This window comes from Gigantopelta aegis, chromosome 6 (genome assembly GCF_016097555.1).
Source record: "Gigantopelta aegis isolate Gae_Host chromosome 6, Gae_host_genome, whole genome shotgun sequence".
Lineage (NCBI taxonomy): Eukaryota > Metazoa > Mollusca > Gastropoda > Neomphalida > Peltospiridae > Gigantopelta > Gigantopelta aegis.
In genome coordinates, this window is record NC_054704.1 from 20,420,940 (window position 1) to 20,447,398 (window position 26,459).

At 33.5% G+C, this 26,459-nt stretch overlaps 2 protein-coding genes across 3 annotated transcripts in view; one reads left to right on the forward strand and one right to left on the reverse strand.

Moving 5' to 3' along the window:
- The window catches only part of LOC121374238 (THO complex subunit 2-like), a 73,029-nt gene extending 47,226 nt beyond the window's left edge, over positions 1–25,803 (reverse strand). For both annotated transcript variants that reach the window (XM_041501249.1, XM_041501248.1), the window contains exons 1-24: positions 25,717–25,803; positions 23,773–23,923; positions 22,272–22,323; positions 21,237–21,307; positions 19,466–19,587; positions 19,008–19,144; positions 15,922–16,082; positions 15,306–15,401; positions 12,831–12,977; positions 12,292–12,464; positions 11,707–11,905; positions 9,353–9,513; positions 8,164–8,265; positions 5,925–6,009; positions 5,400–5,493; positions 4,973–5,053; positions 4,288–4,384; positions 3,970–4,087; positions 3,444–3,623; positions 2,709–2,873; positions 1,744–1,806; positions 1,297–1,391; positions 678–804; positions 391–529 (exon numbers count right to left, since the gene is read on the reverse strand). In XM_041501249.1, the coding sequence (XP_041357183.1) occupies positions 391–529; positions 678–804; positions 1,297–1,391; positions 1,744–1,806; positions 2,709–2,873; positions 3,444–3,623; positions 3,970–4,087; positions 4,288–4,384; positions 4,973–5,053; positions 5,400–5,493; positions 5,925–6,009; positions 8,164–8,265; positions 9,353–9,513; positions 11,707–11,905; positions 12,292–12,464; positions 12,831–12,977; positions 15,306–15,401; positions 15,922–16,082; positions 19,008–19,144; positions 19,466–19,587; positions 21,237–21,307; positions 22,272–22,323; positions 23,773–23,923; positions 25,717–25,781 (2,881 nt within the window). In that variant the 5' untranslated portion in view covers positions 25,782–25,803. The remainder of the gene's footprint in view (positions 1–390; positions 530–677; positions 805–1,296; positions 1,392–1,743; positions 1,807–2,708; positions 2,874–3,443; positions 3,624–3,969; positions 4,088–4,287; positions 4,385–4,972; positions 5,054–5,399; positions 5,494–5,924; positions 6,010–8,163; positions 8,266–9,352; positions 9,514–11,706; positions 11,906–12,291; positions 12,465–12,830; positions 12,978–15,305; positions 15,402–15,921; positions 16,083–19,007; positions 19,145–19,465; positions 19,588–21,236; positions 21,308–22,271; positions 22,324–23,772; positions 23,924–25,716) is intronic.
- Positions 25,804–26,287: 484 nt separating this feature from the next.
- LOC121376359 (alkylated DNA repair protein alkB homolog 8-like) overlaps positions 26,288–26,459 on the forward strand; it is a 37,026-nt gene continuing 36,854 nt past the window's right edge. The window contains exon 1 of the mRNA XM_041504208.1: positions 26,288–26,416. Coding sequence (XP_041360142.1) covers positions 26,288–26,416 — 129 coding nt within the window. The remainder of the gene's footprint in view (positions 26,417–26,459) is intronic.

Here is a 26,459-nt window from a genome sequence, read left to right on the forward strand (position 1 = left end):
TTGTGGATTCATACTGAAAATTTCAACAACAAAGCATGTAATTTAAACAGATTACCACACTTGTGTGTTTCTGAAATAACAATATTGATTATTACAAAGAAGCCTTATTACATTTGAAATTCTTAACCAGAATGAGATCAAAATTATGAGCTGAACTTACGAAAGTCGAAATTGAACATTTATTTCAGATGCATTCAAATGTTACAAGTGGACAAGAAAGGATATATGCACATTATTAAAAAACTGTATTTATCATAAAATATTACAAATACACGGCTGGTTAGGAAAATTATACATAAACTTAGTCCTACAACAACTGCAAATTAAAGTTGATATAAATTTTAATAAAACTAACAAATCCTATGAATATGAAATATGAATGAAAATTACCAGACAAAATCCACTTGTCCTGGTCGTGTTTCAGCCTTCCCAGAACTCGGTTCACATGATCATTCTGTTTCTTCTCCTCGTCCTTCAACTTTTCTATTAAATTTGTACACCTCTCCTTCTCTTTCTTCTTCTTGCTTTGCTGTGCAAGACAAGAGAAAAATACGATAAATCAAACCTGTTTGAAAACTCTCAGGTGACAAATAAAAAATAAAAAACAGTGTGAAATTAAATTTGGTCTCTTTAATTCTTAAAATTACTTGTAATAGTAGAGACACAAAGCTACCTACCATGTCCTTATTGTCTTCAATGTGGCTGATCTGTTGTTGCAGTAGAGAAATTTGTTTCTCATATGCAGCAGTTGGAACATAAAGATCGTACATGGATAGTGTCCAAAACGTCATGTAGAACAGAGGGCTGTAATAAGAATTAAAATGGTAATATTAGAAACTCATGTAAACCAAAACATTATGTAGAACAAAGTGCTGTAATAAAGAGTAAAAATGGCAATGATAAAAAAAATCATGGAAACCAAAGTTTTTAAAATTTTAATATTTTTGCACAATAATGTCCATGCAGCAGGAATATTAAATGTAACTAAATGCAACTTTTACATTATCAGTGACATGTCAGAACTAGGGTTAACCAGCTTAACTCTATTGGTTTAACTTCTGATTAGCCCCCCCCCCCCCCCCCCCCCCCATATTTATGCAGATTGGCTAAACATTTAACATGCATACAAGTCTATGACTAGCCTTTATACATTTACCTACATCTGATCATAGGCCATCAAATTGAGGAGACCAGGTGTAATTAAAACCACAAATAATTATAGATAATAATATGCCAAAGTGTCATTTAAACAAAGATTTCTTGCTTTACTGATATCAATATACTTCTATAACAAACCTGATGTCATCCCATATTTTGTCTTGGTACAGTGGTCGCACAAGATCCAAAGCAGGAGTCATTGCCTCATTGGCTGCTTCAATGTACCGTTGAGTCTTAAAACAAGAAAGCAAATCGCAGTTTAGGAACAACTCTAATAAAAAAAAAACAAGTCTGCACAATTAACTGTAGAACCTACCATAAGCTGTTTTGGTATAGGTCAACTGCCTTAGACAAATTGCTTTGATTCAGTTTATTAAAATATTTGGTCAAATTCTCAGTTAATTTAAAAGAATATGATCCAAGATCAATTGATCCAGGACTTTTTGTTTGTGAGAAATGGGAGCTGACTGCTAAGACTTAATGCAGTCTTACTTTTGAAACAATATTAATATAAATTCAACAAGAATATTCTAAAGGCATTAACCATTTTTCCTGACTAGACAAATGATAATAAAATAGATTTACCTTCAGAGAGCTGGATGCCTGTTTATTGTTTTTGTCAATCCTTCTCAGTTCTTCATATCTAGTCTGGAAACACAAAACAGGCATATTCATAAATTTTTACTATTAAATACCTTTAAAAAATGAATATTAATAAATTAACCCTACTTATTCTAATTACAATAATAATAATTAGGTAAATAATATTAACTATTTTAAACTAATTCATATCAACGGAATATTTGTTTTACGACACCTAAGCACATTTATAAACAAGTTATTTTTTGTCAAGGCTTGATTAAGAGAGAATAAACCCTGCTGCCACCCATACTGAGTAATAAAGTCTTAAAAGGATATTTCTAACATTAAGAAGCAAGAGATGGGATGGAAAACACTCAAGTCCATAGAAAAAAAAAAATGTAAAGTTTGTTTTATTTAACGATGCCACTAGAGCACATTGATCTTTTATCTTATCATTGGCTATTGGACATCAAACATATGGTCATTCTGGGTTTTTAAGAGGAAACCCGCTGTCGCCACATAGTCTACTCTTTTACAACAGGCAGCAAGGGATCTTGTATTTGCGTTTCCCACAGGCAGGATAGCACAAACCATGGCCTTTGTTGAACCAGTTATGGATCACTGGTCAGTGCAAGTGGTTTACACCTACCCATTGAGCCTTGCGGAGTACTCACTCAGGGTTTGGAGTCAGTATGTGGATTAAAAATCCCATACCTCGACTGGGATCTGAACCCAGTACCTACCAGCCTGTAGACCGATGGCCTAACCACGACGCCACCGAGGCCGGTCTCAAATCCATAGAAGGCAATCTATCTTATGACTAATCACACTTCAGGCAAGCACTGTACCACTGAGCTACATATTGCCCTCATCACTGAACAGGGGCGTAATAATAGTAATTTTGAGGTAAGAATGTGCAGTATATCCGATATACAATATACAAAAAAAAGAAAAGAAAAAGAACTTACATTGATTGCATTGACGTAGAATGGTCTGGCAAGAAAGAAGGCTGCATCTGCTGGGACGTGGTATTCCGACACCAGCACATCAATGGATGGTAATCTCTTAACAAACTCTTCTGTACTCAGCTGCATCGACAGGAACGTTCCAAACTGAACAAGAGTATCCTGACACTGAAATAAACATACAAAAAACCCTAAATATAATTAGATAATATAACATAAATGTGATATGGCAGAACATATTTCATGGTTACGTGACTAGCAGGATGAAGTCTTTTTATCAAATAAAGAATAGCTTTTTATATCCTGGTTACAATGAGGGAAACCAAATGCAATGAAGCAAATCAATCCCACAACCTGGCACAATCATTTCAAATGAGTGCTCAACGGACTACATTCCATCATTGAAAATATCTGGAACTTTTTTTTTAAACTGAAAATGTAGCAAATGTTTGGAAGATGCCAATTAGGTATTTCAATAAATGGACCAATACCTTGTCAATCAGTTTTTTAACAATTGTAAAATTGACAATAGAACCTTCAGAAATTGTCTGACATGACAGTAACTGAAGAATGACAGATGTACAATATAAAATAGCCACAAAATACAGGCACAAGAGAAAACGAGTTGGAGAATTCATTAGCAGGGACTACTGTAACAGCCTTAATGGTAACAAAAATAAAAGAGATACAGGACAAAACTATTAAACACTTTCTAAAATATTAGTACAAAGAGTTAACCTGATCATAAAGTTTTCCAACAAGTTTTAAGTGTCTTTCAGCGTCTTCTTGGAATATCACTGAATCCCGTTGCTGTGCCATCAAGAGACACAGTGACACAGCCAGGTCGTGTTCAAGAACAGTGTCCTTCAGGCGGGTCGATGACTTCTTCGTGTTTCGCACTTGAGCAAAATATCCTCCCTACGAATAATAAAATTTCTGAATCACACTATTGAAAATAGCTACCATCAGCTGGGTATTTATGACAATCGTATAAAATTCTTAAAAACAATAGGTCTATGTTCTACATTTGTTATTTCAACTCTTTGTTTTAACAATAATGATTTTTTTTAATGCATACACAATTACATTTTTAATTAAAAAATGCCTACTTTAACAGATCACAATCCAGGAGTATTGAAGAATTAAAAAAAAACTACTGCCTCTGGCTATTTTATTGTTAGAATATTCACAACATAAAAAAACAACAACAAAAAAACACAAAAAACCCACACACAATCACAAATTAAAAATAAATCAAGCCTACCTCTTGCCTAAGTAGCTCCCCACCATTCATGGCATCAAGCTGGTCATTGGTGATTTCTTCAGAGATTTCAATCCCTGCCATTTTCTGCACTATTTCTCTCAGCAGTAACAGATCATAACTGAAAACATACAGACAAAAAAAAAAAAAACCCATTCAATAAAATAAAATTACAAAATTATATTGCATTAATTAAAAAATAAATTAAGATGTTTAATTTGGTTAAGATGAAGCTCCCCCAAAATCTGTATGGTGATACAAACAATTATAAATGTAAATAAAGTTACATTTGATAAACAATGCAATAAAACAATTTCCCACCTTTTTCCTGCTTTGAGCTGATTAGTGATGTATTGCAGAAGTCCACCCAGCTCAACTTGATACTTCTTGCATATAGATCCCGCAAAGTTGGCCAAACCTACAAAAATAAAAACATTCATATTACATAACATACAAAATATTCAGGAATAAAGGAAAGGAAATGTTTTATTTAACGATGCACTCAACACATTTTATTGACGGTTATATGGCATCAGACATATGGTTAAGGACCACACAGATATTGAGGGAGGAAACCCGCAGTCGCCACTTTATGGACTACTCTTTCGATTAACAGCAAGGGATCTTTTATATGCACCATCCCAGAGACAGGATAGCACATACCACGGCCTTTGATGTACCAGTCGTGATGCATTGGATGGAGCGAGAAATAGCCCAATAGGCCCACCGATGGGGATCTATCCCAAACCGACCGCGCATCTAGCGAGCACTTTACCGCTGGGCCAAGTCTCACCCCTCAGGAATAAATGGCAAAAATTTCAGAAAACTATGATAATTTTCTTTTTTTAACCAGACTTCTTGATAAGACTAGTTTATACATCAAAACAAATATAAACTTACATTTACTACTACAATTTACTTATACCACACAATTCATTATACGATTCAGTTTTCATGCTGCCATTAATTAAAGATATTTAAAATTATCATTTATTTCTGTTCTTACTTTGGAGCCACAATGATATGTTTGTGTCATCATGTTTCAGTCTCTCTCTTTCTGGGCTAGCCACAGCTTCTATGATGCAATCTGAACAGTTAAGTAAAATAATTTGATCAAAGTAAAATAAATTCCTTCATTTAACATCTCATTATAAAACACTTTGCTATACAAACACTTGAAGTTACAAGAATTGATAATTAATATTGGGATTATACAAAATACACCTGAAGTGGTGAAAATGTTGATCATTCAATGAGACTTGCAAAGTTCCAATGACAAAATTTTAACAACTTTTATATTCCACATGACTGCATTTGATTACTTTTTCTTTTTTTCCTTTAATAATAAATCATTTATATACCTAAAGAGACAAAAATGTAATCAACAAAGTTTGGTTCACATATTGGTAATCTAACAGTAAATTAGAGGATACATGTCAGCATGTCATAGGACATTGGGCCGAGGAACTTGAGAGAGTCCACCACTGGTCCAATGAAGTTGTCATAACGCTGAATCTGGGTCAATATCTGGAAGAAGTTCAACAAAAAATGTCAGGAATAAAGTCAATTCATGTTCACAAAGACATTTTCTCATGTTGGTTTAAAGCTGCAATTCCACCTCCTATAACAGTTTACTAATACCAAAAACAAATAAAACAAAAGTTCTAATACCCTTGTTATTAACATAGAAGTCTTGCAGCCATCTTTTTAGTACATTGTATAACAAGAGAACTCAAAGTGAAGACTCTTTGTAACTTCATAAAGGCTAATAATAGATTTCTATGGGAGTTAAATTGGAAAAAGAGTGAATTTAAAATTAAATAGCTCATATGAAAAATAAAAAAGCTTAATATCAAACACATATTTGAGGTTATAACTTTAAATATCTATAATTCTATTTCTGTGTGACTTAAATGCTGCATAGCTATGCATATTTCTGTCCGTCAGCATTTACTTACATATTCAAAAACCACTCCAGGATTGCTGTGAGTCAGTTTACCAATTTGACGACCAGATGGCTTTATGGTTTCTGTGGAAAGTCGCCTGTAAGATAAAATTAGAATTTGCAATTCAAAGGTAACATACTTTGTCTTTGACTGTATAATGCAGTGTCATCAAATTTTAAGGTGACATTTTAAAAACTAGTCTTGCTGCATAATCATACAACTTATTTTTCCATCTAAGACACACTTGCTCAACAAAGAGGAAAGAATTATCAATATCTGAAATGCATATTGTCTATAGATGCTTAAGATTTATATGTCATGGTGTTATATATTTGGAGCAACTTTTAAATCATTATTCATTTCACATCAGTTCTCCTCAATACTGAATCACGTAGATTACGGCCTGAGAGAAATAAAGGTTCAGTTCAGTTAGTTTGGTACATATTAATGTGTTCGTGTCCTCAGGATGCAAATACCTCGACATATCAACATTAACCATAATTCAGGGCTCACCCTGGATTAAAAATACCTGTAGCCAAAATATTAGCCAAATGGAATTTTTATTAGCTATATTGAAAATGCTTTAGCCAAATTTGTTTTACACAGTACTGTATAGAGTATTTATATATGAATATGAAAATGTATCTTTTTCAGCTAATTGTGTACAAACTGGAATAAATAGGAATAACAAAATCTCAATGGGGGTAGGGGCAGTTAATATATTACTTCGATTTTTCAGCGGGGGTGGGGTTGGGATGGGGTTATGCAACATCTTCAGAGTTTGAAGCCAGTACCCCATACACCCACCCCAACTTCTAAGGCCTATGGCATTAAATTAACAAACATACAGAAATATAGGGGTGGGTTGGATGTTTATGGATGGCGTTTTTTTTTTCTTTCTTCCTTTTTTCCAAATAAAAATTTGAGAGCTTTTTTTCATATATAGAGCTCATTATTTCTTTAAATAGCAATCTTTATGTTAGTTGGAATTGCTTATCACTCCCCACCCCAAACAATTTCATAATTTGTGCCATGTTGTTGCGGTTGATTTCAGCGTCGTGTTAAATGTTTGTTGTGATTTCTGCTTACAAAATACCCCGGCTAAGAATGCCGACTTCATAGTATACTCCATTCATTAAAAAAAAAAAAAATAAATAAAATAATTTTGTTTTTACGGTCTTTTTAAAATCCGTCTAACTTATTAAATGTCACCTCACAGTCTTACAAATTTATATCTAAAATTATCTAACAAATATGATTATTGTAAACTAATTTTATTCAGTGTACATTTAACTGCAATTTGTATAATTTAAATACTGCATGTTCATTTCCGGTGATCGCGACTTACATGTGTGCTCTCGACCATGGGTACGAAATTAACAAAGACAAAGGAATAAACACAAACTGCAGTTAGGTATTCATTGATGCAAATAACTATTGTTTTTCTACAAATTTACATCAAGATTTACTTTTGCGTAATCGTATTGTTTAATGTCCGCAACGATGTCTCTTGACACTCGGGTGTCAGCTGACTGAGGCGTGACGTATATTCCACCGAGAGCTGTTCAGTTCAGCCAACGAACGTTCTTCCTAACGTTCGCGAACTATTTGATTGGTGTTCGTCGTGTCCATTTGGTTTAACGTGAAGCGCACAAACCAGTCTAGCGAACGTTTTGTTTTCGCTCGGTCTGGCTGAACTCAGCCCTTGAGATAGCCTACATGTTTTTCGGCCCTGAACTGGCATGTGTATTCAAATTGACACGCATTGCCGGTCTGTTTTTAATAGCCTACTTTGGTTCAAAGATTTTACAACATAAAAATAACAAGTTACAGATTTTCCAGACATTGCTGTCATACATGTTGAATGCATGCCGTTAAAATTAATAACCGTGATTATTAAAATAAGCAAACATTAATAGTCATTATAAGGCCTACGCTGTATTCTGCATGACACCGTTTCTCGTTACCGGTCACGAGATCGCTATTACGCTAATTGAATATTTGGTAGTATTATTATGTTTGAGGTGTCGAATAGATTATGTTCACATCAGAAGACAGAAAATGGCTTAGCCAAAATTTAGCCACTTGCAAATTTTATTAGCCATTTTTTGTAAAAATTAGCCAATGGCTAATTTGGCTACCGACAGCGAGAGCCCTGATAATAATATACTTCCATGTGTACATAGTTGAGTGACTGAAAGTATCAAGGATATACAGATGATGCTAAGCAGACAACTGTATGATAACTCACTTCATGATGTACTTAGCCCGGTCTAGACAATCTGCTCGTCGTCTGATGAGAACCGGATGCTGGCCATAGGCATCGTTCTTCCAGTGACCGTACATTCGATACCTGAAGTCAAACAACAAATAAATATAAAAGGTAACAACTATGTGACAATTCAGGGATTGTCATTTTAACCCCCCACCCCCACCAAAATCCATTTGCCAGTTACTTTCAGATTTTACTAGCCATTACTGAAAAATTTTTGAGAATCTGAATCAAAAGTATATTGGACAGCGTGACTACCAGGAAACAGACCACGTCAAGAACCCCCCCAAGTCGAGTGATTAATTGTTCATCAAACATAGATTATGGGAAGTCATTTAAAATATAACCATATTGAAGAAAAGGAAGGAAATGTTTTATTTAACGACACACTCAACACATTTTATTTACGATTATATGGCATCCGACATATGGTTAATGACCACACAGATATAAAGAAAGGAAACCCGCTGTCGACACTTCACAGGCTACTTTTTATTAGCAGCAAAATGTCTTTTATATGCACCATCCCAGACAGGATAGTGCATACCACGACCTTTGTTACACCAGTTGTGGAGCACTGGCTTATAACCATATTGATACCATATACTTTCACATGCTATGGGCAAATATAATAGAATAAAATTCATATTGTAATTAGTATGACCAGAAATATAGCCTTTAAATGTAAATATAATGCTAAGTGATACATAAATTACATAATGTAAATGAACATTTCCTAGCTATTTTTCGCAAAAAAAAATCAAATGTTTTGCATTCTGTCATACTTAAGTGCCCACTACAAGGAGATAGAAAGGCCAAAAGATATGTACCTTCTCTTACATATAAGCCACAGGGACTTGTTCAAAAATAATTATACAAGTGTAAAAAGCAAGACCTGAGTCAATGTTAACAGTTAAATATATGCTTCTAATGATGAGAAAAGAAATTTTTTTTCTTTTTTTTTTCAGCTAATGAATTTTTGGACTGGGCTAGTGGAAATAATCAACTATTACTATAAAACATTGTGTACATGCCAAAGCTTTTGTGACGGCTAGTGAATTTCTTAAACATTTGTCAAATACTATTTTTTCCCCTGCCTTTATTACTTGGTATCAGCTAAAATTAAACCTAGCAATATATATGAAAATATGAAAGTGTATGTCATTACCTAAGTTCATAAGGAAAATGCTTGAGAAAATTCCAGAGTTCTTCAGCTATGCAGCAATTACACCGCAACAGAGACTGGCATGGCAACAACACATCGTCCAGGACGTTCAGAAAACCATAGTAAGCAACATCGTCCTCCGGTGCTATACCGCCGTCATGTCTCTAAAATAACCAAACATTTATTATATGTTTAATATGTAACATTTGTTCATTTACAAATTATGAATGAAGAATTATTTCATGAACATATTTTTAGAATTACCTAAAACTATTATGGTAACCATCAATTTTATAATAAACAAGCATTCTGAGAGTACTGCTAAAGCAATACTTGTCCCCCTACATGATAAATATACAGAAATTCATAAGTTGTTTTCGCTTTCTATTTATTGCACAAGTTTATTTTGCGCAAGAATACATGAGGAGTTCAGGCGCAAAACCTTGTAAACGCCACATCCATGAAAATTGAGATAACAGTTGTTGACAAACCTTCTCAGTCCCAGGTACCCGATGAGCAAATACATTTTGCTTCAAAAGCCTGTTAGTCCCATTCTAAATCCAAGCTAGAATACGATTTCTTTGCAGAACCTCGTAAACGCCATCTGAGTTTGTCTGCAGAACCACGTAGTTTGTAGACCGTCAATCACATGTGCGCATCAGATCACATGACGCATAAGATGGCCACGCCCATGATAAGCATTTTTGCATGCTGAATTCATATAATTCCTTCAGATTTTGGCCAGTTTATCCACGCTAGTTATGGAAACTTATGATGTAGTTGACAAACCTGTGATGTTATCACCAACAGGAAAGCGTAAACGACGTCGGCCACGAAGTTCGGCCCGTTCTATAGCCAAAACAGCTCGCTACAGTGGTGAACATTTGATTCCTCCTGTAACATGCGCACATGTGACCAGGAATTATGTGGTGTGCCAGTTTGTTCAATATTGTGAAAAATTACTTTAACACTCACTAGCCCAATTTCAATAAATCGATGGATGTGTGTTTAAATTGGGGAGGGGGGCAAGATGACTGGCTGAACTTTCGTGTAATCTTTTGATGAGTTCCAATGGGGGATGGAGTATGTTGTGCCCCAACTGGCATTATTTTCCGTCATCTTTCCATAATTATAATTCTAGAGTGAGTATGTTTCTGTCATTGTTATTACACTGGGATGGCACAATCGTTTTAAATAAGTGTCAGTTTTAACGCTTTGTGAAGGCTAGGAACAATAGGCCAGCAACTGCCAAACTTCGGTATATCCATGGACAAGTAAAGTTCTTCTTTTGTAAATGTTTAATTCAAACTTCACTTTTAAGATGTTTCTAATCGTCTGTTGTTTGATTCTGCAAACTAGTCTCCAGAAATTGACTTACTGAGTTTTGCAAAGAAACCCGAAGGTGGACTTACTTGGTTTTGCAGAAAAATCAATCACATTTTGGCAATTACCAAGTTTTTTTTAATAAAGGTTCATTTTTTATATTAATATTTTTTTGTTCATTGCTCCATAACCATTTCATGACACGAAAAGTGGAATTAGTGAGAATTAAAATTACCATCAGATAAAAATCTTCATTTTAAAACAAATGAAGTCAGATGGACTTACTGGGTTTTGCGCCTGAACTCCTCATATATTCTTTCACAAAATAAACAAATGCAATAAATAGGAAGCTAAAACAACATATTTGAAGTTCTGTATTTATTACATACCTTCTTTTATGTTTTACAGAAACGTTTTCTTAATTTAACGTCATAACAACAAGTTGTTAAATCTATGATAAAAACTCCTTTCATGGATTCATTTAACATTAAGAAGCATACTCTGCGGCAGCCTTGGGTAATGTTTCAAATACGAAATGACGTCATTTGTAAATCATATATGACGTCCGCAAATAAAAGGCACTAACTGCAGTAAAAAGAAAAAAAAATTCAGTTTCAGAATGCCTTTATTACTATAGCAAGATTGAATAGGTATGTAATAAAGCTGTATACAAAATAATTTTAAACATGCATGGTATCAAGTAACTGACATACTTCAGGACATATATTTATATATGAATCATTGGTGATCATATTTGGTAAGCATATTTACATCATTAGTATGTCAGGCACAAACCTTGAGATCTGGCCTGGTGATTATAAAACTTTTAAGAGTCTAGACTCAAGACTAATAAGAGCGAGATACTAATGTCATGAAAATGCCATATAAATTGTATGAGTGTAACGTCATTAGAGATTGAGTCTGGACTCTTAAAAAGTTCTTTAAAGCACAGGCCCAGCTATTGAAATTGCACCTTCCCACTGCCATGATACATGTTAAAAAGGAAGGTATTCTATTTCATAGTAAAAACTTACTTTGTTCATGAATGCTCTGCCCATTCTCATAAATTTGACTAGCAAGACTGGATCAATGGACGCATGTGGTCCCAGATACATCAACATTGGAAAAACCTTCTGGTAAAGTTGTTGAAATGTCTTGACAGTCTCAATGCCAGATTTATCTCTGGGGTATTTTGACCTCCTCCGCCTGAGATAACTGGACAATCCACAATTTCTAAAATAAACAAGTTCAGAATGTTGTTCAGTGTTTTGATAAATACAAGTATCAATGTCCAAATGGACTCCTGTTTACCTTGTTTAATATCCAATGATAAAATTTCTTCACACTATGGTAAACCAGAACTGATAAAAAACAATTTCATGTAACACATGCACAAAATATTTATTACTCTGTACACAGATGACATCCAAACATCAGTGTTATAAAATCAATTATAAATAACCTGTGAAGTGCTAAACTATACACATTTTGAGTAAATGATTAACTGTCAAATAGCAATTGTTTTTTGTTTTTTTTCACCAATCAGGTTTTTCATTATACTTGTATACAAACAGTTTTGTAAAGAAAAAGATCAATAAACACAGAATGTATCTACTCACTGGTGGTAGAGAGGCTCAATGGCAGCATGAATAAAAGTACACAGTGCCTTGGCTATCGGGTTGTATGAAACCGCAAAGAACTCTGGCATCCGATCAAGAATTGCTTTTGCATTCTCCCATGATCCGATCTCCAGAAGAGCCTCACACAATCCAATTTTCTGATTGTTAGCACGCTGAAATTTACGAACCTTTATTATGTATGAATAGAATAAAAATATCATGATCTATCCACACAAGAGCACAGGAGAAACAAATGTAGATTTGTTTCATATGGTTTTAGGTTCAAGACATATTGGAAAGAACAAATTTAAAGTCCAACAATTATTTCTGAACAGCAGTGGACAAATCTGCAACAAATGATTAAATAATTTTAATCAATCAAAATATGTAAGAAAATTATTTATTTATTTATTAGTATTCTAAAAATTAAACCTACAGATTTCACAATATCCTGGAAACAAAGTAGTCTTCCCTTTATTGCCAACACATTTTTTCTTTCTGAAATCACTTCATTACAAACATGTAGTGTCATTAGTTACCAAATCAATCTTCATAGTATCCTCTTTATCCTTATCCTCATCTTTTTTGTCGGATAAGACGACAACATTCAGTTTCCTGGCATAAACTTTTGCATCTGAAACCTCTTTATTGTGATATGAGACAATGTCCGCATCATTAGGCAGAAGCTGAAATAAAAAATACATCAGTTATATAAATAAATATGTAGAAACAGAACTAAATATACACAATGGCAACATATATTGCTGTTTAACCTTCTAAGTACTGCAGGCGAGATATCTTGCCCGACGTCACGTCAGTTGACATACTGTACACTGTATACAGTGCATTCCCCAATTCATATTTCCCGCCGTTTTGCACACGACACTCACTGGAAACGGAAATATAATAAAAGAAAAAAGATTTTTTTTCAAAATGGTGGCTTTTGTTTTGATTTTTTCAATTGAAAATACCTTGAAATTTTGAGTTCAAAAAGTGGTTTTCGGCAAGTATTTTCGCTTGACAACAATGGCGGCACGTCGCGGTCATTTTGAGGGATCGATAGCTGATTGTGACAGCTAATTTGATAATAAATTAATCGTTTTACCAACAACGAAAATTACCAAATATTGCAATATGAATCGTAGTTCAGGTTTAAAAAAAAATTCTGGTCAGAAAACCACTGTTATCGGGAATAATGGACATAAATACTGGACAGCTGGCCACAAATTTTAATCACCATTAGCTGATCTAAAAATAAAAATTACAAAAAACCCACGAAAATAATACTTACTGATTCATATACAGGGGACAATATTTCGAAATCTGAGGTAACCGGAAGTCGGTTCACGTGGTTTTTACCTAGGTAACCAATTGTTCGGTTACGTGAATTATATTTGCGTAACCCATGGGTTATCTGATCGGTTACCTCAAAATTACGTTGAAATTATATTTTAAACACATAGTTTTTAGCTGAAACATAAAGTTAAAACAAATACAAAAGAAAACATTTAAAAAAAAAAAAAAAAAATGTCTTTAATACTTCCTAAAGTTAACAATATTATAAAAGAACTGAATATTAGCCCCAGTACTGAAACCAAATACAGGGGCGTAGCCAGAAATATTCTTAGAATTACGCACGCCAAAGGCGTGCCCGAGCGGAGGGATTCGAGGGCCCTCCCCCTGTGAAAACTTGCATTTTTGAAAATCTTTTTTCGAGTCAATTTTAAGAGGTCTATTTTATAGAACAATTACAGACAGCCTCAACCTATTCCCGGATTTTGTTTTTGAATTACACACATGCGTACTGTGCGTAATGGGCGGTACGCCTTTGAAATAGATAAATACTCATTTGTAGGGATTCCTTTTTTGCGATTTGCGGTGGCTATGCTACTTTCACTTCATCGATGGTACTTATATACTTTGGATTCCTGTTTACGTTAAAACTGTTTTTAACATATGTAAAATTATAGCCAATCCAATAGTATGTCTACATATATTTCTTTAGAGATAAAATAGCAGCAGAAAATTTAGCCGTCCCAAGCGGTCCAAGCACATTTCTTTAAAACTGTTTTAAAAATGTAGACTGGTCGCAAGTTACAACTGTTGCAATATAACGTTGTTTACTGGTTTGCTGCGCATCAAGTATCTAAAAATCGGTCTAAAACATTTGTCGGAATACCAGTAGTATGTCTGCATGAATAAACTTCCTGTAATCGTGAAGTTTGCAAGTTTTAATTTCTGAACGTTTACAGGTCATGACGTAACCGATTTGCGGTTCGCATAAATTTAATTTGGCGTAACCGACACGCGAACAGAATGGCGGTTCGCGTGAAATATTGTGCCCTGCATATATGAACTTTATTTCATGTATTTGTAAAACATTTAAGTGAATATATGCGAGTAAAAATCATAAACTTGTACCCACTCAACGTGGGTTTTGTTAAAAATTAATCCAGTAGTCTAAAGGTTAAGTGCAGAATCTCCCAAGTAATTTTATATCCCTTATTATGTGAATTTAAACAACAACAAAAAACAGTACCACAAAAGGATTAAATGTCAATGCTCAATATAGTAGTATTTTAAAAGGCTCCCCATAATCCATGTAAGTAGAGTAATTAATCACTCCTGTAAAACATTTTCTATGGCAGGTCTAAGGAAATAAAATATAAAAAAAATAATCAAACTATCTAATGATGATTTGCATTAATAAAAATAAACCTTGCCAATGCCAAAACAGTTTTTTAAAATGTATTTCATAATTGAGCACATTAAAAACAAGAAAAACTGTTTTTCTTTTCATCAGAATAAATAAATCAAGTCCCATGACAGGAATTGAGGGTGGGATGGTGGTGAAGGAAAATGCATGTACATTTGAGGTCAGGTTAAGTTAAAAAAAAATGGATGGTCCACTAGAATTAGTCAGTATATAAGATGTACCGAGCAACTTTTAACTCAGTTATATAGGCTCGGAGCACAGAAACATTTTAGTACATATATTCGAGGCTATAACTTACATGAGGATACAGATCATCAAGGCTGACTAGTTTGTGTTTCAGAAGCAGAGCTGCTATTTTGTATAGTGATGATGGAATCTCTGACCCCTGGGAAGGCTGAAAAAAATATGAAGTACTAGTGATAAAATTACAGATATAACATGGTATTTGACAACATTCAATTTTCCCACAACAAAATATTCTAGACATAAACTGCATAGTTTATTTCAAACTTTAATTCTGATTACATTTCTCCCCAAAATAATGTAAAAATATCTTAATGTATGTTAACCAACTTCATTTGATGTATGGTAAATAAAGCTCAAGTTTTTGTTTAAAAGACACCACGAGAGCACATTGATTAACTATCAGCTATTGCATATCAAACATTTTGTAATTGCGACATGCAGTTTTCAGAGGAAATCTGCTGCACTTTTCCAAACATGATAACACATACTACAGTCATTGATATATCAATTGTGGGGCACTGGTTCAGGTGGAAAACCCCTCAGAGAATGAGTCCACCAAGGGGATTCGATTCTTTGACCCAAACACCTCAGGCAGGTGCTCTATATAGTAAATAAATAAATAAATAAATAAAGAACAAAAACACATATTGCAAAATGTGAATGTATACCTCATAAAAATGAAATCGGAATCCGAGAACATGGCATAATGTTTGTTTGTCAAGAACATAGGCACGTAACAGTGGAATGTAGAAAGATTCATGTTCCAGATGACATTCAAAGGATTCCAGTATTATGTCAAGAACACGATTCGGATCAAGGTCAAAGCAACCTGAAATGTAAATTTTTCATTTTAACCTTCTGTGTTTATTAATAATATTGCAACAATGTAACTTTAATTCTTCTGCATACACTAAATTTGTTAGGTTAAAAAAAAAATAATAATAATAAAATGTATTCAATAAATTTCAAATTTTAAAACATATACTGAGATGAACATTCAAAGATGCAACTATAAATCAAGTTTTAGTGATCTAGGTCTTAGTTGTGAGAAATGCACATAAATATGGAAACTTAAAATTGAGCTAAATGCTTAGTAATTTAAATACATTTTATTTAAAAATACAGCGATAAATATACATGTATATCTGCAACTATTATCCAGGGTTCATTGGTCAAGGAGCTATAGTTTGAGAAGTGGAGCCAAAAGTGAGAGAGAGAAAAAAGAACATTAAAGGAAACATGTCACGTAAGCTATATTTGGCACCAACCATGTACAATTAATTATAAATTGAATCACCTAAAAAAACCCAAAAAAACAACCAAACATTTATTACTTAAAATATCTCCATAAAAAACCCCCAGATACGACCTCTTAGCGGAAATTGCCGATCTTTAATAAGATCGGCAATCACGAGGTCCGTGACATCAGAGACGCGTTGCTTGATCTGAAGCCGTACACTTAAAAGCATTAGTCCGTACCACTCATAAAGAATCTAAGACTTGCACAGCTTACCAAAACAATGAGTGTTCGTTCGCAAAACGTTTTGCCGTATCAATATGAGCTGTTAGTAAATGAAGAAAGAAACCGATGGTGCCAGACCAGACCGGTCGACCAATTTACAGCCCGGAGCCCTAAAGTAACCCGGAGACAAAACCAAAACTCAGATGCTAATGCAGAGGTGTATACTGTTCATATTTAGCATAAAGATACCCCTCGATATGATGTATTTAAATATGTAAAAAATATAAATGTAGGACAAAAGGATTTTTTTTTTTTAATAGAAAATATCTCATTTTTCATGTTCGGGCTGTACATAATGAAATCTGTATGCACAGTGTAAACAAACGCTCTAATTTACAAGGCGCTTCACTTTCATTAACCTGACTTGTAAAACAACATAAATGACTTGAGAGTATAATCAACTTTTTAACTAAATCTATTTCAATTTGCATCAATAGAACGAAATGGGGTTATAGTATTTTTCTTTCTTTTAAAAAAAAAAGCAGCATATTATTAGGCCTATTGGTAGGGTGCGTTAGAGTAAAAACGACCACTCATGATACCCATGTGATCATTTTCTTTTCTTTGGTACTACGTAATTGGTAAGTTTTGTAATTTTAGATGGGAAAGTCTACTTAATCAAAGGTTTTACAGCATTATTTACAGTAATGAAGCAGGGCGGCTGATAATGTCCATTAACATTGTACTATAGTCGCGACAGGTTACGCCACAATACCCTGTGATCTTAAAAAACTGGCAAGTATTTTGTACGTATGTCTAGACAGTAGTAATCACTTACCTGGTCGATACCCTGCAACATACACCTGCCAATCAGGAATCACATGTGCAGGCCACGTAAAGAAAGGACCAATTAACTAAAACAACACTCCGATTCTCAAGTCAGCCCGTGGATGAAACATAATAGTTATTTCGTTTATTTTGTATTGAACTTTGTGTTACTTTGGGGCTTCGGGTGATGAGGAACGTTTTTGTGACATACTCCGCCCGAAGATTAAAATCATTATTTAAAATTATTTTTTTATTTTTTTTAAAACATATTTAAATACATCATACTGAGATGTATCTTCATGCCAAATCCTATGTTTGTATATGCCATATTTAATTAATTATTGACGTTTCCTTCTTCGGACGATGAATACAGATTTTATTATGTAGGGCTAACATGAAAAATCTCTTCTTTTTAACAAAAAAAAGTGAGAAAAAAAATCGACATTTTTGTTTTAACATATATAAATACATCATGCTGAGGTGTTTCTTTGTGCCAAATATGTACAATGTACACCTCGGCATTCGCAACCGAGTACTGTTTTTGTCTATGGGTAACGTTCGGGCTCCGGGCTGTAAATACTAAAATAGACTGACACCAAAGTACTATGCGGTGTTGGTGTCCAATCTTTTGTTTTGCGATAAAATACACGCGTCTTTCTTCAGATACAATCCTTTGGAAAACCATAAAAAGACAATCCCGATTGTTTAAACTGTTTATTTTTACACCCAAAGGCCGCGCAGTACGGCACTGCTGGACTGAAAAGATCGTAAGGCCCTTACTCCATATATAAACAGTTAACAACAATGGAAGAGTACAGCGGCTCTGACGTCACTTCCCTTCACGCTCACGAATAAATCGTACTTTGATACTGATTGGCGTAATTTCTTCATTTTAAGTTAACTACGCGTATTTTATTGTTATAAACTTATTTGTATATTATTTTTATATCATTTTGCTTTTAAATGAGCTATAATATGGTCTCGTGACATGTTTCCTTTAAAGTTGGTCCTAACTGGAAAAATTTACAATATTGCAACTTTTGGAAAAGTAATACTTATATCTTGCCTTTTGAATGTCAAGGTGAGACCAAAAAAAAAAAACCCAACCCCTATCCCAAGACTAAAATAAATATGAGCATAAAATCGGCCAGGGGAGCACTTTACACAATTTGCAATCAACCATAATTTTAAAGAACACAGAGATTAATCAATCATGGCTACTTGTTTACTGATGTTGGATATCAAACATTTGGTAATTGTGACATGCAAGTGGTAAATACAAATAATGTTCTGTAAACACAGAAATATTTTGAACGATGTACCATAAAGTGATTGGGTAGTATTTACAGATTACACTAAATGAGGATCTACGTGTAAGGGTCGGTGTAAAAAAAAAAACAAATGCAAAATATTTGCTTACAAGTAACAGTCGTTTTGTAAATAGACCAAACATGCACTACTTACCAATCAAGGATTTAATGTTTTCAAGGACTTGAGGATAAGTGAGTTTGTTGTATGCTATTTCTTGGTTCAATTCTGTCGCTAGTTTGGAGTATCCCTCACTTTCTTCACGAAGTAAATTGAACTTTTGTTGTTTGTAGCTGGATAAAAATAGATAATTGTTCATCTGTAAAGTTTTCCCCAGGAAATAGAACATACAATGAAAGTAATTATGATCAATGGAAATTATGCACAAAAGCTTTTCACATTACAACCACTAAAGTTTAAAAACTGCTATTTATATTAAAAAGGTAAACATTTAAGAAAACGTTTTAAACCATTAAGCTACAATGCCAGAAAACCTTCCAAATTACTAACATTAAAGTTCAATAACTGCTTTGTATAAAAATTTATGAACAAATATAAAATATCAACAATTATTTGGTCTTATTTGACTTTGCTAACAAGAGAAATATACTCACTACAGTCGTGTTTTTGTTTTGACAAATTTAGCTTGAAACTGCAATTTTGATGGTATCAATCCGGCAGCTTCCAAGGATTCCTGGTCGAGGCGCTCCTTCAGAATGGCTTCAGAAATAATCCCCTATAAAGATTCAGTAAATACCAACACTTACTAACAACAAACTAGAAACACATAATATCCTACAGGGTAACGACTTAGAAAGGAGATTTCAATTTGAAGACTTGCAAAAATCTTTGATGTTAATATTCACCAATAAATATATCCAATGATATGAGAAATTATCTTGCCAACTAGGGGTTTTGTGTTTAATCATTAAAGGGACATTTTAAAAGTTTTTTCGCAAATAAAATATTATTACCCCCTTAAAATTACAATTTACTTACATTTTCTTGCTTAAAATATGAATATCTCTATAACCAATGCATTTCTGTACATCTAACATTTTGTAGTATTTCAACACTGATTTTTGTCTAAAATAATTTTATATGTATAAATTTATTAATTTTTCCAATGGCCAAACAAAATTTGAAATACTTTGGCCAAAGGTCATTCCTAATGTATTTATTCATGTAACACTTTATATTTAAAACATGTTACAGTGAGATGTTAAAAAAAGAGAAAAAAGCAGGATCTTGTTTATTTTGTTGGGGAAACAAACGGTATTCTTGATGGGGTTGAAAACTAAAAGATATTCCTGAATAAAACCAATTTTTCAAGTTCTAGTTTTAATGAAATCAAAATGACCGCAAATACAATCCCATGTCTAACAAAATGGAACAATTCCAAAAATAGGGAAACAAGATACATGCGAATTTAAAACAAAAAACAACAAAGAATGAATATGATGGGCAAACATTTGAAGTGTTTTTACAGAATCATTCATGACCTGTTAACTTGATAAAAACAACTATAATTTCAAGTATCTGACACTAGTATATATTTCAACTATTGGCAATTAACCTCAGCAATCAGCAATGGTATGGATATTGCTGCAGTGTTTTTAATTTCCATCAGTTATTTTACTGTGGAACATTCAATTTTATAATTCTAACAAATTAAACTCCTGTCTTAAACATTAACCACAAAACTGCCTTGGAAAATGCTGTGGAAACGTTTTATTGCTGTGCCTCTTTTACTTTATCAGCATTATGACATAATGGGGCAACTCCCCATTAGTGGGCGACAGGTGGAGGTTATTAGTGACACAGCCAGGACTTCTAGATTATGGTAGCCCCATTCCCATGGCTAGTGATGTTCAATGTTAGGCTAGTAAACTATTATTGCCATGCCAGATGGCTAGTGAAAACAAAAGAGTCAACTGCTGCAGTTACGTCTATTTTGTAAATATGAATATCCTGCTCCCACACCAACCCTCCATGTTTGTTTTTAAGCTCTATCTCCCTCTTTACGTGACATATCTGATTATTACTATTATTTAGTAAAACTGTATTAACTTAAAGTAGAGGTAGTGAATTTTTAATCCTGGCTAGTAAATTTTTAAAATCACTATATCCCATGAGCTAGTGGATTTTATAAAAATTATAGAAGCCTTGCACAGCTGCCTACTTTTCATGCTGAAAATTGTCATCTCACTGCAGTCAATAGCCTGGTTAACCACTATACACCTAACCTTGCAGAGTTTATCAAATAATCAATTTATGTGGTTATCTTAATTTTTTACCAATTTTGGACTTCACAAGTTTTGCAAAAATACTATTCCAGTACGCTTTGGGGATTTGTAAAATATAGCAGAACAAATCGGTACTCACGGTGCTGGCACCAACAAGAGTTATAAATTTTTCTCGCAGCATCTTGTCGTCGGTTGTACTGGTCTCCACATCTGTAATAGTTGGGGATTCCCGGAATAGATTAGGAACATATCACTGCAATATCCCACCCCTACCCAGACTTTCAAATGTACATTGACAACATTTTAATTACTACTACAGGCAACAACAAAAGTGAAAGTAGAAAATTACAGAACTAAAACAAGTGTTATGTACATTTGGTAAACTGTTCTCCCAATTAACTAATTTTAAAAAGTGGCAACATCTTAACTATTGAAAAATGTTTTTGACACACATTTTCATACATATGCTATGTTGCGTACAGATTCACCCACAACACAATATTTGGAAAACATTAATTATTGTACACACTAAGAAAAACAATGTATGGAACAGAAAAAAAGTATTTAGCAAATGCATGGAATAGTTTTTTTCATTTTGTTGTTTGCTTTCAGTATAGTTACTTGGCAATATAATACACATAAAAACATAAAATCTAATAAATATAACAATATTTATAAAACTGATGGACAAAAATTGTGTAATTATTAAATAATATACAAGCACAAACATCAAATCTTTAATCATTATATTCTTTCCAGTTTTATCAATAAATATTCAGTCAAATCTTTCGTCAAAACTGTCAAACAATCCATAGTCCACACTGGAAACAAATTAGAAATGCATCCTAGAATATTTTAACACCATTTCCTATACTGGATGGTAATAAAATGCACCGTTGATTTATTTCCAGAAAAATGATGTAACTGTCGAAGAATCAATGCTGTTATTTCTCCAGATATAAACAAGAACACATTCTTCCGTCAGGAACATTTCTCTGGGTCCAATCCACATGAATTCCATTGCAGTCTTCAATTACGATAAGGACAGCCGACAAGGGTATGAACATTTTGAGAATGTTTATTATTACAAGAAGAAACCCCCAACTGATGTTTACATGGCTCATTGCCTAGCCCCGATTTATAACATAGTCCCAAAAATAGCATCAAGTATTACCAATTATTCCAAGGATATCAGCGAGGAGAGAGTGAAAATCTTTCAAGTGATCCTGCAAATGAAAATATTAAGACATTATCAAACGGTTCAATAAAATATGTAACAATTCAAACAGAATTAAACCGGAATTCTAAGAGTACTGCTTAAGCAATACATGTCCCCTATGAGGCCCAATTTTTTTTTGTATCTCCTAAATTCGAGGACCATAACTCTGCAAAAAAATTTGGTAAATTGCTATAAAAGTTAAACTTGATCTGTAACATGATAAGGACCAGCCTCGGTGGCGTTGTGGTTAGGCCATCGGTCTACAGGCTGGTAGGTACTGGGTTCGGATCCCAGTCGAGGCATGGGATTTTAAATCCAAATACCGACTCCAAACCCTGAGCGAGTGCTCCGCAAGGCTCAATGGGTAGGTGTAAACTACTTGCACCGACCAGTGATCCATAACTGGTTCAACAAAGGCCATGGTTTGTGCTATCCTGCCTATGGGAAGCGCAAATAAAAGATCCCTCGCTGCCTGTTGTAAAAGAGTAGCCTATGTAGCGACAGCAGGTTTCCTCTAATAAAAAAAGGTGTTAGAATGACCATATGTTTGACGTCCAATAGCCGATGATAAGATAAAAAAAATCAATGTGCTCTAGTGGTGTCATTAAATAAAACAAACTTAACTTTGTAACATGATAAAGTAATACACACAATTTTAGCTCAATATCTCAAGGCATTCTGAAAACAATATCTGGAAAACTATATGTGGGACAGACGAATGGACATAAATAAAACGTATAGTCTCCTCTGGTTGGACTGGTAGGGGACTAAAAACATCAACAAGTATAAGCATTTATTATGATTGCTAAGTGGACAATATACATTAGTCCCCTCCGGTTGGACTGAAAACATCAACAAGTTGCTAAGTGTATAATATACATGTACGTAGGCAGCAACACTTTGGATGGACATGTATTTTAAAAATAGGTCTCAGGATTTCAAATTTAATAGAAAAAACATTTTTGATTCCGTGTCCTGTGATCACTGAAACCATCGGAAACTGTTTTCAGTTCGTGACTTTGCCAACAAGCTACCAGAAAATAATATTTCCATGCAATCCACTTGTAAATCTGAAACACTTATCTTTTCAACCAAATAAAATGAACCATAAAATACTTTTCATTTGTTTATGAGAACTTTTATTTATGCAAATTAATCAAATTAATGGACAATATATATATATTGATTCACCTCCCACAAAACTAGTTTACTAGAAAAATCCACATATATATATATCCAGCTAATATCAGGATTATAACATTTACTCAGACAATGTTCCTCAACCTAAAGAATGAGACATGGGTGTATTTAAATATCTGCTTTAGATGCTTGGTATTGTCATCAAAGTAAAACTATTTATTATTCTCACACTGCACAATAATGGGAACAATTTTTATAAATGTCTTTCATGACGATCAGATCACCCAAAAAACAAAGTTACAAATCAAAAGCTCACATTGATGTCGGCTAGTGCACCAAGAGCCAAATCTTGCTTCAGCTGTCCTTTAAGAACACACCAACACAAATCATATACAGCATGTTTGACTGTCTGCGAACCAGGATCCCACAATCCATTGCCATCAGCAAGTTTTCTGCATTGTTTAACACTGAAAATATTAAGACAGTTGTTAGTTAACCATTGTATTGTTTCAAATTTGTTCAAAGGAGGTAATAAACTTTTAATGTAGCATGAAGGATAAAAATAAAATAATAATACTAAAAGAAATTAATAATGTTCAATCAATAAATAAAATAAAAATGACTTAAAACAAATTTGCATATATACAGAACTATTTGAAACAAGTTACTTTCTAATCAGCCTTTTCAACCTTTTTGTTATTTCGGCTATCGAACAAAACACCAATTAGAAACTTTACAAAAATTTTTTAATCTTTTTTCCCCTTTTTTAAAAATACTGTTATTTTATTGAACTATCTTTTACAAACTTAGATACTAATTATTATGACATAGAAATACCATGATGATGTTCGGTTTTTCATTTGTTTTTCTTTTCAACCCTATTTCTGCTCCTTTTTTTCCTTTCTTTTTTGTATACTTGGCAATGATTTAGTTTTATTTAATATAAGCCAATGAAAGTTTTGTAAAATTCATAGAGTTGCTGGCTAAACTTGGGGCTGGTAAGACACCTAAAAAAACTGACTAAAGAAAACATAAAACCAACAACTAAACTGTTTAACTGTTAGTAAAACTGTTAGTAAAAAAAAAAAAAAAAGTGTTCATTTAATTGTTTTTGCTTTAAAATTAGAAACACTGTTACTGACAAATTGGCTATTCTTTCCAGTAAATAGTAAGGGTTGTTTTATATACACTAATCCATATACAGTTAGTAGCATATGACACATAATTCTAATGTATCTGAATGTGTTTGAAGCAAATCTTGTGATTAAAAAATTGTACCTTTTTAGAAATATGGATTTCAAATGAAATTACGGTAAGATATGTTATATTAATTGTGTACGAAGCCAAAACAAGAGTGCAAAAAGACTATCGTCGACCTAACACTGTTGGATTAAGTTCTCTCTGAAAATGATTAGAATTGGAAGATTCTTGTGGACTGCTTCCATGGGTATCCACATGGATTCTCGTGAAATTTTAGCCCTGAATGTTATCAGCCATTTCCTAGTAAAGCACTAACAATACCGACATACACAAAATAGCTGAAAAGGAGAGAGGTGATGGCTTTGTGTATGGAATTTAATTTTATTTAGATGAAATTTGTGGGTAAGACTTAAGTTGGGCATGCATTTAAAGCAGAGTATACCAAAAATACCACTCGATATTGGTATTGTATTAATATGAGCAGCCGGTATAATATCCGCCCGGTCCCCTCCATTATTATTTTTAGTTAGGGTTGAGGGTTGAGGGTTGGGGGTATGGCTGGGGTTAGGGCTAGGGTTGGGGCTAGGGTTGGGGTTAGGGTTGGAGTTAAGGTTAGGGTTAGGGTTAGGGGAAGGGGGGACTGGGCGGATATTTTTCTGAGCAGCCAGTCATGTCTTGAAATTGTTAACACACGTACATGTTAACAACTCATGTGTTATAAAAATAATGTATGATGTTCTCACCAACGGGTCTGTAAGAAATATCCATAAATAAATGGCATAATTTGCATAAATGAATTATCATATGGTTTCAATTATCACTATCAGATGACTATAAATAAAAAACGATTCTTACTATTTTGATTCGAACTTCTGACATACGAGTGACGAGATTAGAAACGGTTTTCTTTTACTTTTTATTTTTTTATTTTTTTCAACTACCAACAATGAAAGAAAGGCATAAATGAATATTACCCAAACGAAAGACTATACATAAGTAAGTTTTAAAAACACTTCAAAAACACACACAATAATAGTTAAATATATACTGCAAAACATACAAATCAGATTTCCCTGATTTTTCCCAAGATTTGCAGGCATCCGGAGTAAGGCACGAGGACGCCATTTTTTTCTGGGCAGCTTGCACTTCTTACACCAATTCGACCTTTTTGTTGCGCATATAAATGCCTTTAAGAACGGCAAAGTGTCAAAACTTATCTCTCGTTGCATAACATTTAAACACATTTTAGTTATTTTAGTATGTTATATTAATTTTTACGTGTTGTTCACTTTTAATATGATTATTGTATTTGTGGTCATGATAAGTGAAATACAATTATGTAATTTGATTTAAAAGGAATTCCCTTCAACGTCATCATCAATGCAAATAACGGGTCTTTGGGGTTTTAAATGGTTCAGAGCGTGGTAGCATACAATATACCAGTCGATTCAAATATATTCTTTAAACCAAAATTAAAAAAAAAATTGTCATTAATAATTTTTATTTACTACATAATTGTCTTGTACATATAAAATATGTAGTTTACTAAGACAAAATAAGCAACATTTAAAACATGTAGATTTAACAAAATATTACGTTAAATAACTCTTGATGGATTTTAGGATATTAAAATGGCAGCCTCCACTAAAGAAAATGTGAAAATAAATAAACAGGAAAGAAAGCTGATAAAAAAGCAAAATAAAGCAAAATATATTTTATTGAAACATGAAGGTATTGGTACATCTGACAATCCTACACAGGTAACACAATTGAACTTTAATCAACATAGTTTACAGTAAAACA